General features: G+C 44.3%; 1 protein-coding gene across 4 annotated transcripts in view; it reads right to left on the bottom strand.

Annotated features, from left to right (window-relative positions):
- NRP1 (neuropilin 1) overlaps nucleotides 1–11160 on the bottom strand; it is a 115439-nt gene extending 104279 nt beyond the window's left edge. For all 4 annotated transcript variants that reach the window (XM_034068387.1, XM_034068394.1, XM_034068399.1 and 1 more), the window contains exons 1-3: nucleotides 11046–11160; nucleotides 10378–10878; nucleotides 6960–7134 (exon numbers count right to left, since the gene is read on the bottom strand). In XM_034068387.1, the coding sequence (XP_033924278.1) occupies nucleotides 6960–7134; nucleotides 10378–10444 (242 nt within the window). In that variant the 5' untranslated portion in view covers nucleotides 10445–10878; nucleotides 11046–11160. The remainder of the gene's footprint in view (nucleotides 1–6959; nucleotides 7135–10377; nucleotides 10879–11045) is intronic.
- Between the last annotated feature and the right edge of the window lie 4005 nt (nucleotides 11161–15165).

Here is a 15165-nt window from a genome sequence, read left to right as displayed (position 1 = left end):
AACTTCTAAATAAACTAAGAAATCTATAGTATCTACATAAATGTGTCTATATATGCATGGTCTTAAAGATGTGCATATAACATTTACGCCTGTATCTAAATAGTTCTGCGTGATATGTAAGTCTAGACACATACATGTGAGACCATGTATATCTTGGGTTTAGACATAATTTCATTCTTTGGAAACACTACAGAAGAAAATAATTGTGTTGGTTTTACATCAGCATGTATAAACCCCTCTATATTCTAATTATCAAATTATGATCCAGTGTTATAGCTTGCAATAAGATATAATTAAAAAACAATTGTCAGCAACACATAGTTTTTTTTGTTTAATTACATTAGCACAGGAGGGGTGTGTGTGGAAAGGACAGCACTGTGGGGTTGACTGAAGACATACTGAGATTTTCATGGAGCTAATGCCAACCACCATGGGTTTCAGTTTAGAAAGGACTCAGCCCTCTGTTCTGAATTTGTGTCTCTCTGTCCACAGAAAGATTGAAGGACAGGCTTATGAGAATCCATAATTGACCCTCAATTTTTTTTCTGTTTGAAGAGCATCTGGTTGTAACACATCAAGACAGAATTCTGCTCACAGTTAACTGTCTGGATTAACAGAAACACCTGCAACTCATTGTTATTGTAATTTTAATGCGCTACTGTACAGAGATCCAAGTCAAGACTCTGCTTTGCCAGGGAATGCACTATACACAGAGGGCAATGAATGGCCATGAATGCTGGCCAGTACAGACTTGCTAGCTGTGATCAGGCAGTTTGGTAATGGTTTCCCTAACACCTCTTCCTGAGAAAACTCAAACTCAAACCGCTACTCTAAAAGAAAGAATTGTTAAAACAGTTTGACAATAGAGACTTTCGCAAGTTAAGTGCTTGGATGAACAACAAAAGAATTGGTTTATTACACTGTGTAAGCAGAAAAACAATATAATTTCCAACTTATTTCTACTCTTCTTTACTCTCTAAAGCACAATAAAATAACAGCATTATGTTTTGATACTTGTGTGTGGATACATGCTGAATCCTGCGGCAAAGGACACATATATACTTTTATGATCCAGAATGTTTAAGTTAAGGAAAAAAGTTGCGGGTTTTCTGTTTTGTTTGAGTGTGTGTATATGTGTGTGTGTGTGCGTAGGAGAGGTAACACGCTCCATGTCTACTGCAACAAGTGTTTTCTGCTTCCCTGACTCTACCCAGGTCCTGGGCTGATTCCCCTCCTTGACAAGGTTTACTGTAGCTTTCCAGAAGGTATCAAATAGCAGTGGTCACCATCAGGGCTGCCTGGAATCTAGCAGCATACTCTCTGAGAAAGCCTTTTGTGTGCTTCATGTAAATCAGAGAAATGCCCTTGAAGTGCACCCAGAAACATGAGATATCACATGGTCCCCAAATCCACTGCAATGACTCATCCTCTAAGCTATGCTAAAAGCATTTGTTTCTTGGTTTGGGGACAGAATGGAGGATGATCCTTTCTTCCCTTTAGTACTCCCAAATAGTCATTAACCCCAAACAGTTTCTGAGGGGCAGAGTTTTGAGGGAGACAGTGGGGTGGAGGTGTCTCTCCTTCAGCGTAGGTACAGCCTTTCCAGCAGGTTGGTGCTGGACCCCATATACCACTCATAGCTGTGTCAAGCCTGGCTTCATGCCTTTGCCAGGCTCCTGCAGTGAAGTACACAGTGGGGTGGCTAAGGTGTGTGGGCTGGGCAATTGAATTAATTAAATGAGAGCAAACAGCTGCCCTCAGCAGTGAACAGTAGGCATGCCCGCCTCTCCTGGGTACCTCATCCCCAGCCAACCCATTAAAAGCCCAATGCTGATGCTTAGAGGAGCAGGGCTTGGCCATTAATACCATATTTGAAAGCTGAGAGGCCTTGGCTTCTTCAGACTTCTCTGTTCAGCTACAGGCAAATATGGTCTCACAGGCCTGCTCCTTTGAATCTGCTCCTTTGGTAGCTCTGCTGCTTACCCCATGTTGTCAGCTGCCCACATCTCACTACCTATTGAGCTCAACAGTGGTGGAGGGACAGGGAACTGGGAAGCTCTCACTGACATTTACCATCAAAATGACTGATACAGTCTTAAACCAGCCCTACTGGGCCCGTGCTGCACCCTTCCTCACAGCCTTAAAGTGTAACAGGAGACAACTCTGTGGAAGCACAGGGCAAAATCCCCATTACTTCCAACAATATTGGGGCTGGACCCTCCATTACATCTGAGATGCCCTTGGTGCAGTTTGTGGGAGCAGTTCAGGACTGGTAAGCCTGAAGCCAGACTCTAGCTGCACCTCTGGGCAGTCAGAAAGCATTTACCACGTGTGCAGCCTTTGACAGGACCCTTCTGACAGGCAGGGCTTGACATACAGCCCAGTAATGTCCTTTACAGGCAGTTCTCTAGGCAGGAAGAAAGAACACGTGCACCCTTACCTCCATTGGCTCAAACCAAAGGGCTCAAACTGCCCCTGAACAAGAGAAAATCAAGGCATAAGGCCTACACAAAGCAGCCCTCACCTCATGGAAGAGTAGGACTCAGGATTCAGACAAAAGCAAATGAAATCTTAACTTTGCAGAAACTAAAGAAAGGCTGTGCCATGGCTTGCCTTGCTTCTGTTTATTTTACCAGCCTCAGTTTGTTATACCTACAGATTTATAGCATAAACCCACTGATATTATTTAGAAATAAAATGGATGGATGACTTTCTAACATCATTAGGGTCTATATTCCATGGGGTTACAGTTTCATTCTGTAGGTCTGGACAGGTATGACTTCTTCCTTACTCTGGGATCTAAAGATTTGTTTTCTTCTGTATAAAAAATCATAGGTATTTTCAATCCATATTCTACAACATACTGCAATTTCTATACAGCTCTAATATCATCTTGTAACTAATCCCTAGTAAATGCAATATAAAGAATAATTATCTATGATATTTCTCCTTCTACAAGTAGAATGTTTCCAAAATGGGTGATTTTTCCATTCCAGGTGATTTGACAACATTCTTGTATATACTCTACAATTGTTAAGCAAGGATGATATTTACTCTCTACAACCATAAATGTTGGACAATAAACCAATTGTGCTGTGTGGTGTATCTGTGAAAACCCTGTAAAACAATATAGTCAAGTCTGGCAACAAAGTCAATAATTTGTCAGTAAGGAAATCAGTATTGGTCTTTCTCTACTCAGTCCTCCACCTTTCTTAAGCCCTTTCCTTGTGAAGCTTCACATTCATTTTCTTAATGTTTTTAACCTAGTGTCTGTGAAATTTTTATTGCTCCCTAGATAATGACATCTGATCTGAATGTAACTACACACCTCTTTGCTCAGCAACATTTGTCACAAACCATTATAAATTATCATGCTGATAGTGTGCATTGCTGGGAAACCGGAAAAGTTCCATAAATTCAAAGTACTGTATCAGTGACATTCGTGTTTATTATCTCAGTATAAAGTTTTACTAGATTCAAGATGGCTACATTTACACATTAGGATACTTCAGCAACACAAGACTCGTACAGCTTGCACTAAGTGCTGAAAAGCATTTACCACATGCAGCAAACACTGGAGCATTTTAACTAATATGTAGCCATATGTTTTGCCTCTTCTATTCATTTGAACCATGTTCCTGACTCAAAAAAATGCATGACTATTACTGGGGCTTGCTTGAGAAAAGACAAAACGGCAAACAGGAATTATTTTTCCCTTAAAGTACAAACATTATTTCTCTTTCTTGGCTTTCTGAAGAGGAGACAGAGCACTCATTAAAGTTAAAAGTTAAAAAGAAACTATGTATTTTTTCATTATGTATGTCCTTGATAACAATCTGTGGTTGATATGACTATTTACTTCCCGTCGAGACCCAGCATTTCCATTATGCTGGTTCAGTATTTCTGGCTAGATTGTTTTTTATGAGCTGAACCTAGCTTGTGTGAACATATTTTTAATTATTTGCGTATCTTTATTCTTCAAAACTGTGTAAGTTGAGACCTTTGGAATAGCTCCAGAGAAGCAAGAATTTTTACCATGTTTGCTTGAAATTTAAAACAACTCAAATGGTTCTGATTGTCAGAAAATCATACATATATGAATTATATTAGCAGTCATTTGAGAAATACTTATTCATTAAAGCATAGCATAATAAGTAGGAATCAAGGGCATATTTTTAAAATTAATTCCAAACCCTAACATACAAAGAGACTAACTGGGAACAGCTTCAGTACAGCTAATGCTTAAATTTGCTGCTTTTGATTCTCCTCAGAGAATCAACCTTTCACCAGTTTTACATTTCAATACTCCTACCCCTCTACACAGAATAACATTTTTTAAAGTTAGATAAGGCTACTTGATTTTCTTGTTGGCACTACAGAACAAGAAGGTAACCTTTCCAAAGTCACATACTTTCCCTCCCTGGGCTCAGGGGATCCTTGTTATTAATGTTGTTTTCAACGCTAACTAAGGTCCAAGATGCAATGAACAGCATTATAAAGAAGATTTTGGGAGTTATGCCAGAAAGCTAATCTTCTCCTCCAGTCTACTCTAATTGTATGGGGCATTTTTTGTTCCCAGACATGAATTCCCCTATCTCTCTTTTTCTATCTGCATTTCATATTTAAGTGCTTATTAATTTCCAGTGCTAAACCTTTCAATAAACCAGAGTGTAACCTAAATTGCACACTTCTAGATTTCAGACTGAGTTGCTATTAACTAAGTATGTTAGGAAATCTGACTACTTAGCTGCAAAACCAAAAAATCTTGTGATATGCTTTATTTCATTAATCTCCTGTTGTATCCAATATTTGGTACGAGGAATGTGAATTTTGTAAGTAGACGCTGAAATTTCAAACCACAGAGATGGCTGACAAATTCCTGTTGCTGAAATAATCTTCTATTACTCTGATCCTAAGATTTTTGGCACAAATACAATCCCTCCCATGTTCAAAAGAGCAATATTCAATATAAGTGAAGTAGCAATTGAGTAATTTAGCATAATCTAGAAGATCAGTATTTCAGTATAGACCAAATAACAGTGAAATCATCACCACTGTGCACTGCAAAGACAGTGCAAACAACCCTGTTTAGAGACTCCCTTCTACCCACTACCATCTCATTACTGCACTGGGTCCCCTTTCAGAGGAAGAAATAATGCAGGGGGGAACAGTGGACAATGAATATTGAGAAGGGAGCAATGGAGGGAGGGAGTGAATCCCTTCCCTGGACTCAGTTCAGCTCAGTCTAGCACTGTTTAGCACAACACTATGCCACAAAGATTACTTGTTCCTGAAATAATTGTATGCTCTACACCATTTCACTGCTGTCAAAGACCATGTTGGTTTTACAGCATTGGAAAAACACGTATTCTATCCAGGAACAAAAAGGACTTGACACTGAAATATGCTTGATTCAATTTCCCAATCTCTATCTAAGAGACAAGGAGAGACAGACAAACATTTTAAAGCATTAGGACTGTCCCACAGAATGAAAGCAAAACCTGTATCAAGAAGACACAAGGAAGTGAATCACTGCCTAAGCATGACAAATTAAAAATTAAAGAACGGGAAGTCAGCGTGTGAACATATGGTGTGAATATGAGCTGTGGCTCCAACACCACAGTAAAACCTCATTTTAATGAAGAGTCAGTTTAGTTTTATGAGCATAGGGTTTTCCTGCATTATCACTCAACTGTGATACTGAAATGCTGATATAGAAGAGATTATAAAAACAAACCAAACAACTAAGCACCATACTGCATCATTAAAGAATTTCATTTTTAAGGGAAATCAATAACTGTGGTCTAAGTAAATGATTTATTAGATAACAGGAACAGAGATGTGCCTAGTAAAAATGAAGTGCTAGAGTACAGTTGCCCTCTTTCTCTAAGGCCAACACTCTAACCTCATGGTTTGTTACAACCACTCCTGATGATGCTGAGCGTCATTTTACACGACCAAATCCTGTAAAATCCCAAATACTCCCATGAAATGCCAAACACCAGTGGCTATTGAGTTTAATCTTTCTGACATGCAGAGAAAACCCTGACTGGTAGCATTAGTGAACAATAACTCTCTCTTGCAGTTGTCAGAAGGGGATGAGAAATCCATGATACTCAAGAATTTTTTTAATAATGAATCACTAAAATATTTTCTTCATGAAGCCAGTGGCTAAATTTAGAGGGCATGTTGAAGAGGGCAATGACCTGACCATGTGTTGCCTTGTGCAAGCTATGCTATGTGGTTTACAGAATTGGGGGAAAGTGGAGAACAGCTTCTGGGAGACTCGGAGTCCCCTCTTACTCCTGGTAAAAGGGAATAGAAGCAGAGGGGAGCAAAGGGAGCCTCAGTGATCCCCTTCATCCTCTCAGGGCATTACTGTAGAGTAGGAGGAGAGGGGAAAAGAGCTACTGGCTATAAATCAGCAGCAAAGGGAGAAAGGGGGAAATATGACAGTTAGTCCTGCAGTCTACTGCGCTGTAATGAGTGAGAGTAAAGCCAAACTGACTCTGCATTAAGAGGATTTGGCAATTTATAATTGCCTGTTTCTGCTATAGGGTATTTGTAGCGGTGGAGATTCAAAAGAAAGGGAACTATTTTTAAAAAATTCTGGAGACTTACTCAAAAGAGCAAGCAGGCCAGCAAACACAGAATGAATCGCACCCCCATAACGTGTGTCATCGCCATCACCCACCCGCATGCCCATCAGGCAGACAGGATTCAAATATACTTTATAAAGCTCAAAAAGCTGCAAAGATCCTTTCAACACACACCCCCCAAACCAAACCAACCCCCCTCCCAGACCCGCAGGATATTCCGCTGAGCGCCTCCTGCGTCTTCCCACACCAACAGCTGCCAGCAGCGCGGCCCCGGGCGCGGCGCGGAGCCCCGAGCGGCGGCGGCAATGTCGGGCCGGCAGGTGGCGCCGTGGCGCTCCTCAGCGCGGCGCCAGCACTTACTTGCAGTCGCGGTCCTCCAGGTCGAAGTGGGGGTTGAAGTTGATCATGATCCTCTGGTAGGGTTCCGGGGCCTGGATCAGCCACTCGCATTTTTGGCTGGGGTGGTAGGACTGGGGGTAGCCGGGAGACGTGAGGTACCCGGGGTTGACAATTTTGATCGTGTCTCCGCACTTATCTGCAAGTGGAAGCAAACAGATTGGCTTTTCTCAGTTCCCTCCGGCAGGCACCTGGTTTCAGCCTGCAGCAGTGAACCAGCCAACCGCTGTGGCAGTGCTGGGGGATGCTGCAGCCTTCTTCAAGCAAACTTTTGCTTCATCCATCTGCTTTTAACACAAAGGCGTCCTTACTACATATTACCGCCAGGGTGAGGCCTGCCTCTCGGTGCCCATCGTGTCCAGCAGCTGGACAGACAGCAAGTAGCAGAAGATACCTCATTTCTAAACAGCATTCTTTCAAAAAGTCTCCTGCCCTGAGCTAACAGTGTCCCTTACAGCGTTAAAACCTTGCATCCTCACAACAGCGCTAATGTTGCCTGAGAAGGGTATCTGGGACACAATTGTCTCTAAGAAGTATAATCTTCTGAAGTATGAAGTTTTAAGGAAAGCTGGGAGGAGAGCTAACAGGATGCTATTTGACCCCCTGCCCAGCTATGAGATAAGCCTGGTCTGTGTCACTCACTGACCACTGGGATTGCCTTGGTGGATCCAATCTCATTTGTGGCAGACCCTCCCTTTGTTTTATCAGTCCATAAATCTAAGTAGGCTGAAACTATCTGTGCTCTTCAAACCCAGGGTAGCAGAGAACAAAGTGGTTTTAGTGAAGCAGAAATCATTCACTATGTTTTTCTTCAAGGAAGTTTGTTCATGCTTGAAGACTGCATCAAAGTAATGGAGCAGAACAACATCCTTTTCCCTCCCTCCCCCCAACAACAACAAAGATCTATTTTTAATAGCTAAATAGTTGTAAAAGTTTCCAGAATCACCAAGTGTGACTGTAAAATGTGGTATGCTGCATCTTGCTCCTTTGGCCAGCATTGTCAGAGTTGCATTTTAAGGTTTACAGGAAAAGAAAAAGTGACAAGAAACCCAGCCTACACAGTCACTCACTTCACTGTCCAGTGCAGGTTTGTGTTACCACTTTTTACTACTATGGATTTATTTCTATAGACCTTCAGGGAGAAAAAAACTTTCTCCAGACATTGATCGTTTAATTTTGAGCAATAAAATATAACAGTAAACTGCAGACAGGAAGAAATGTCCACACTAAAAAGAAAGGCTGTATATCACTACATCCCAACAGTAGTATACATAGGCTGCAGTGCTGTATCTAATAACATTCCCTGTGAAAGCAAAACGGCATGCTTTGCTCTCAGCATGAATTTATAAGTGTACAGGATTTTATTGTAGGAAAAGCAGGTCAAATGGAAATGAATGAGGAAATGCACATCAAAAATGCATAAAGCTACACTCTTTATAGAAATTATTTTCCATAAATTAGGAGGGAAGAGGATGATACATACTCTGCTGTATGGTCAAAACCCAGATATTGCTAAACATGTTGCTGGGAAAGGCTATCTTATTACTTATTTCTGCCTTGTGTTTGCAAAAAGGGCTGTTTTTCTCTGACCAGAACAAAAGGTGTTGCGACTCAAAGCCCAAAAGCTGTCAGTGGTGATCTTGCTAATCCGTTGTCTGGGGCTCTCAGGGAATCTTGCCTTTTCCTCCCTGTGTAAGCACACTCGGAAAGTGATCCCATATCATTAAGCCCACTCCAGCCCTGCAAACAACATGGCAGAGTCTGGCATCTGTTAAATGCCTGAAATAAAGCAGTGCTGCTTCCAGTCACTTGACAGAGTCACTTCAGAGGACGCTGAGGTGGACTCACTACCACCAGCACTCCTTAATCTGTGACTTCTGGGAAAGTGACAGTGTAATAAGATAATACGGTCTGCTAGACTCCCTGGCTCTGTGCAATCTCTCTCTCACTTGATTAAGAAGAGCAGTTTCTAATGACTTTGGACCATTAGTTCTAAATAGGGTTAATGAATTAATTTAGCGGACACTAGTACTGCATGCAGGTGAGGGTGGCATTAGTAGGTCTGGTAGGTTTCAGAGGAGGTTAATGGCCTTGGTGACTCCAGCAGGGCCACACATTAACTGCTAACTGTGAAAGAAGGCTTCTGCCCAGCAACCCACCCTACACCCTTTCTTTTACTGGGGAGAAATGATCAACAAGAGCAGCGGATGCAGGACTAGGGGCAGTCCTGGTTTATGTGGGAGCCACATGTGGGGCTTGGGGATGAGCAAAGCGCACGTCTCGGAGCATCCCCAAGGCAGGCTTGGCACACACCTCCAGTGCTTTCACTCCTGCGCCACAGCACTGGAGGAGGCAGCTCGTCCTGATTAAATTAAGCTGCCTCCTCAAAACATATTGGTAAAGAGATTAACTTCCATCATAAAACATGCAATTTTAATACTCTCTCTTCCACGACACTCCACTTGCGGTCCCTTATTAAAACAATATACCAGAGTAAGTGGAGGGTGCTCTCTTCTTTTAATTACTTTGATTGAAAACCCAGTCAGGCAAAAGTAAATATTTGATAATTACTTAATAATAATTGCTCAGGATTTGTCGGGGAAGGAAAACTCACATGATCTGTTTCATGTGTGAGAGCTAAACGTCAAGCAGTCCCACAATTAGACCATCTTTAAAAATGCATCATGCAGTGAAATATGCACGGTGCCCTGGCATTGTTCAGGGAAGGAGGAGCGTGCTGCTTTTAATTAGTTGTGTTTTCAAGGACTGCCTGATAGTAAACTAGCTACATCAGTAATTTGCCAAGGGATTACTTCTCTTGGAAGGGAGTCTTGAGCCTTCACAGGGAAGCTCAGCTTCTCTCTTGGCACTGTACAAGTTACATGTAAACTGCAGACTTAGGGAAGGGGTAGCGTAGAGAGCTCTCCATTTAAAGAGTACCCGCAGGTACACGCACAGCTTATAAAAGGCACAGGAATCTGAAATTTTAAGCTTTAAAAAAAAGAAAGGGCGGTGGGGGTAGCCTTCCCTTTAAAGTGTTCCTTAGCTTTCAAATACCGAAGGCGACACTTATTTAATTGCAATGGGAGGAAACATTATTAAGATAATTGGCTGTCCTGATGTAGTGAGAGAGAGCAGCCTGCTTTATGCCACTACCGAAAAGAACAGAAAATAAAGTCGGAAGGCGCTACCAGGCGGGCGATCCTGGGGCGAGAGACGTGCTGTTGCCACCCCCGGAGGAAAGTTCCCCCCTCCGGGCCCGGGCCAGTGCCTGTGCCGTGCCAGCCCCCTCCGTACCCGCTGCCCGACCCCAAAGGTAGCCCCGAGACCAGCCTTGCAGCTGCCTGCCCAAGCTGAGACCAGACGTCCCCGTGACACTCACCGCTTCGCAGAGCCCTGGCGAGGGTGAAGGTGAGGGCTGCACAGTGCAGGAGAAGTCCCCAATCCATTTTCCCTTCCGACAGCAGGGGAAGGAGGCAGAAAAATAAAAAATGGAAAAAAAAAAAGAAAGAAGAAAGCCTTCCAGGCACAACTCTTCCTAGGTCTTAAATCCTCCGGCCGGAGTCAGGAGCAGAAGGCACGGCCCGCAAGGGCAGTCTCGGGGGCAGGGCAGGCTGGTTTCTTTCTGCGCCTCAAGTCGCCCGCATCCTGTCATTTAGCTCCGGTTCCCTTTCCCTTTCCCCACACTTGTTTCTTCTCCAGGCGCCGCTGCCCCTGCCATTCCCAGCGAGACTAGAAAGCCAAATGAAAACGAGGGGGAAAACAAAAAACACCCAACGAAAACCAACAAACACACAAACAAGACAGACAAAAATCCTCGCGGCTGCTGGCACCTCGGGAGCGCTCTGCCGGGGCGGGCTCCGGGAGACGGGGCGGGGGTGCTCTGCGAGAGGAGATAAGGAAGGGAAGCGGCCGTGAGCGTGGACCAGCCGGCCGCTGAAGTTTGGTAAACTGCGTCGCCCCCCGCCTGCCCCGCTCTCCTTCGGGGACGGCAGCCCCGGGGCGGCGGTAACGGGCACTGCCCGGCGGTGCCCGGCACCCGGCACTCACCTGCCCCGGCGAGAGGCGAGCGAGCGCGCTGCCGCCGCAGGGACTCCCGGCCGGACGGGGAACGGGGAAGCGCCCAGGCAGCTCCTGCTCGCAGCCTGAGGAAGAGGAGCGCAACTCAGCGGCAATAAGAGAGGCCGAGGAGCCGCCGTCTCCCAAGCCCCAGTCCCCTCCCCCTCCACGCCCTCCTCCTTCTCCTCCTCCTCCTCCTCAGCCCCCCAAGACATCGGCAGCGCGGAAGAACCAACAAACAAACACGGCGATCCCCAGCCCTGACACCCAGCCGAGGCGGGGCTGGCTCTGGGGCACTCGGAGGGGGAAACGGGTCTGGAGATGTAGCGTCCCCAGCCACGGCAGGTAGAGCCGATCCGGGCGGAGGCACCCACCTGCGCCCCGCAGGGCCCGCGCAGCCCGGCCCGGCCCGGCCCGGCCAGGCCGCCCCCACCGTCCCGGTTCCGCAGGCTGAACGGCACACAGGCACCATGCCCGCGTCCCGGCTTGCTCGCTCCGCGGTGTCCCGCGAGCACCCTACCCCATCCCCTCCTGGCTCTTCCGCAACCACTCTTTTTGTTTAGTGCGAATATGCAGCCAAGCCCCACGCGTGTCCCTCAGAGTCCCAGCTGTCCCTCAGTGGGACACCACCGTCCCCTGTGATCCTAGGGGCTGCTGGCTGTGCTGGTGTGGGCTGTGAGGATGATCCGTGGAGACACCCCAGGGGGCAGGTCACCCGGACCCACCACCCTTGTTCCCTTTGCATTTCTGCATCTCTGGGGCACCTTCCTGAACCCTCTCCTTCCAGACCCTCTTTCTACCACCCTTCCTAACCCCTCTGTCATTCCTGCCTCTCTCAGCTTCCCTTGTGGCTTTGCCACCCAGTCTGCCTCTCATGAAGCCTCTTGAGGGGTTGAGGAGCTGCTGGGGTCCCCCTGGGCCAGCTCTGCCCTCCATGGAGGCTATGTGGCATGAAATCCCTGCTGGGGGGTGTGTGTCTTCTGAACAGTCCCTCTATCCCCATTTTCCCAGCACCAGGGGACAGGCATAAAGCAGGGACACAGTGAGCTCTGAATCCTGCTTTTTGGCTGAACAGTGTGATGCTCACCAGCTATGGGGTCTGTCCTTTCCTTGCCCCATTGTCCTGCCATACCACCTATCCTTGTACTGAGAAGTGGTTACCTAGATGAACCCAACCATTTTTTTATGTGGATGGCTTTGAGCTTCCTTTGTGTGGAGAAAATCCAGTCACTGGAGCAGGAGTTAAAGGAAAAGCTCAAAGGCTGAAAGCTGAAACACTATTAAATGGTCCCCAAAGATGGGTCTGAGCTAGGAAAATGACCTGCAGCCAACAGTGTATGTCAGCCACTCTCATCTCCCAGAGCAGAGTTTGAAAACAATCTGTTACTGGTGCATAGCAAGGCAAACACTGTTAACGCTTTATCAGGAAAAAGGCCTGTTGGAGCACAGGGAATCTCTCTGAAGGATGCAGAGGGAAGAGTTTGGCTTTGCTGGGGGCAGGGTCATCCTCCAAGTGTAGCCACAGCAGTAAATCATTGTCCACTCTGAAGATATAACCGTGTTTGAAATAGTTTTCAAACCTAGTTGTAAGTCTGTAGCCACACAGATTAGCTACAAATGTGTTACATCTGTGTTCAGAAATCATACACACATTCGGCCTCCTTCATCCCTTTGTCTCTAAGCCCAGGTTCTGAGCCTTCCACTCTCACTGCCCTTTTGAAGCCCTGACATTAAGGTCAGCTGAAGTCTGGAGATTAAGTCCATAGGAAACCTGTCTGCTGGTTTCATACTGCACACTGTCTCATCACTTTCTGAGTTTTTGCCAGACATTCCCCTTCCGTGACTGCAGTTCTGTAACATCGCACACTAAGGTGCAGTTTGAGTCTGTTAAACTCCCTGTATGCTTCATTCTTTCTTTCCTTAGCTTCTGCCTCTGCCCTTGCTCTTGTCCCTGCTCCTGCCCCTGCCTGTATCTGCAGGCAGGCTGGAAACCAGGCAGACTGGAACTAGTCAGACTTGAGTTATTGGGTTCAGTCTCATTTCCCCATCTTTACGCAGTCTCTGGATCATCATATCCAATACTTACGCGTTTCCTTGATTGATTGGGATGTATATTTTATGGCTAGCACATTAAGCCCACTTTATTTTTTTCTTTCATAGAAGTTCCCAGAACATGGGGGAAGGGAAGTGTTATCAGTGCTTTCTGATTATTAAAACTCTCATGCTGCTGGACAGTCCTTGAGATAAATTGGTTCTGTCCTGAAGCACTTCATAGTCTGCAACTGACTGAGAGACAACATGGGTTTTAAAATAAAATACATCTGTTTTTGAAAACAGACATTACCTGCTGGTGGTAGCTTACTGGAGAGCTGCAGAAGTGTATACACGTTTGCTTAAAAAAATTCAGTCTCAGAAGCCAAGAGTAACTGTGTATGTGAAAAGTAGTAAGCAAATAACCAAAAGCATGTATACTGGAAGTTACACTTGGTGCATTACAGTGATGGCCGATCTGGGATTAGTCAGGTAATTTTTGTGAATCTGCAGAGAGAAAATACTCATTTTTATTTGTATGCTGTAAACCAACCAACCAACCAAACTGTGGTAGGTTTTTCCATTTGTTTTCCTGTCAGGTTAAGAAGTCACTTTCTGCAGATGCAGGCACATCTGCAGATGCATGTAGCTAGTGTATTTTACAGAAATTCCATTCTTTGAAAAAGAATTAAACACTTAAATGCAGACAGAACATGTACATTACTCAAGATGGTACAATGTGATAAATTGTAAGACTAATGATGAAGGTTGCTTTTATCACCTCAGCCTTCTCTGTAACCACTAATCCATACACCGAGGTTTATTTCAACATGCTCACGTCTCAAATATCAGTGCTTCTTCTTCTTGCACAGAGATGTGTACCAGGCTGCGAGGACAGCTGAGCAGGAATGGCCTCTGCTGTGGATAACATGGCCCGTGAAAGAGGATTTTTGCCCTTCTGCCTCAGCACTCTGTGGACATGTTAGATTGCTGTTGAATTCTGAAGGCCCAGGAATATAGCAGAGTCTGGTACATTAAGGAGCTTCCCTACCATAATGTGAATGGCATTAGTTCAGTTTTCCTACCCATCTTTTTCTCTATAGTTCACAGATATGAGTGCAGGTTTCTTCCACACATGAATTGGCCAGAAATGCTGAGTGAAGACATTCTATCCCTGGTTTACATATATTTATCTGAAAACTGTTAATCTGTAATCATCTTGAATATAAACTGGCATCAAATGAAACATTCAGAAGTCTTTCTTTATAATCCACTTCTCACATTTTAGTCATGGTATTTTAGGTCCTGATCCTGCAACAACTCAGCTCTCCATTTTCACATCAGTAATGGGATTTTATGGGAAGGATGAGTTAGTGTTACAAAGACTGAATCTGCATACAGTGTATTCAAAAGTTAATGGAGTGGCTAGCTTTGGGGTTTGGGTTCAGGCCCATCTTTGCTTAATAATTTGACTTGGTGCTTATAGCACTTTTTTGAAGGTTGTCTGCACTTCTGCTATAAACCTGTTTCTCAAGAACTTTATAATTCAGCCATAAAAAATATTTGCCTTGGGCTAAATCATGTAATATAAAACTTGAAATTCCAAAGGAAAAAACACTTTTTCCATTTTAACAATAGCACAACAGAGCAACTTTGATGTTTACTCTTTTATGCACTCATATAGCATAGTAATGCATTTAATTAAAAACTAAATTTGGCAAATGATTAATCCATGGCTGAAGAACCTTTATTTGGTATTATTTTGAAAAAGAAACACAACAAATTAAACCCATCCATAATATTAAATGCCTGAAAATGGAGACCTCCTACGAATTTTTAGTGGAGAATAGAAATATATTTGCTTTATGACTAGTATCTACTAATATCTTCATATATAGTCTAGTGCTCATTTATAACCTTCTCTAATGTTCTCCTATTCTTTCACTTATCTTCCCCAATAATCTCTCCAAAATTAGGTTTCTGTGTCATCTCCCCTCCTGTTGCTTTGTCCATATGAATCACTGCTTGGCTTCCTGTTGCTTACTGTACTGAACTGAAGCTATTTACCCTTATCTTTAAG

This window comes from Melopsittacus undulatus, chromosome 1 (genome assembly GCF_012275295.1).
Source record: "Melopsittacus undulatus isolate bMelUnd1 chromosome 1, bMelUnd1.mat.Z, whole genome shotgun sequence".
Classification (NCBI taxonomy): domain Eukaryota; kingdom Metazoa; phylum Chordata; class Aves; order Psittaciformes; family Psittaculidae; genus Melopsittacus; species Melopsittacus undulatus.
This window is presented reverse-complemented; position numbering and strand designations above follow the sequence as displayed.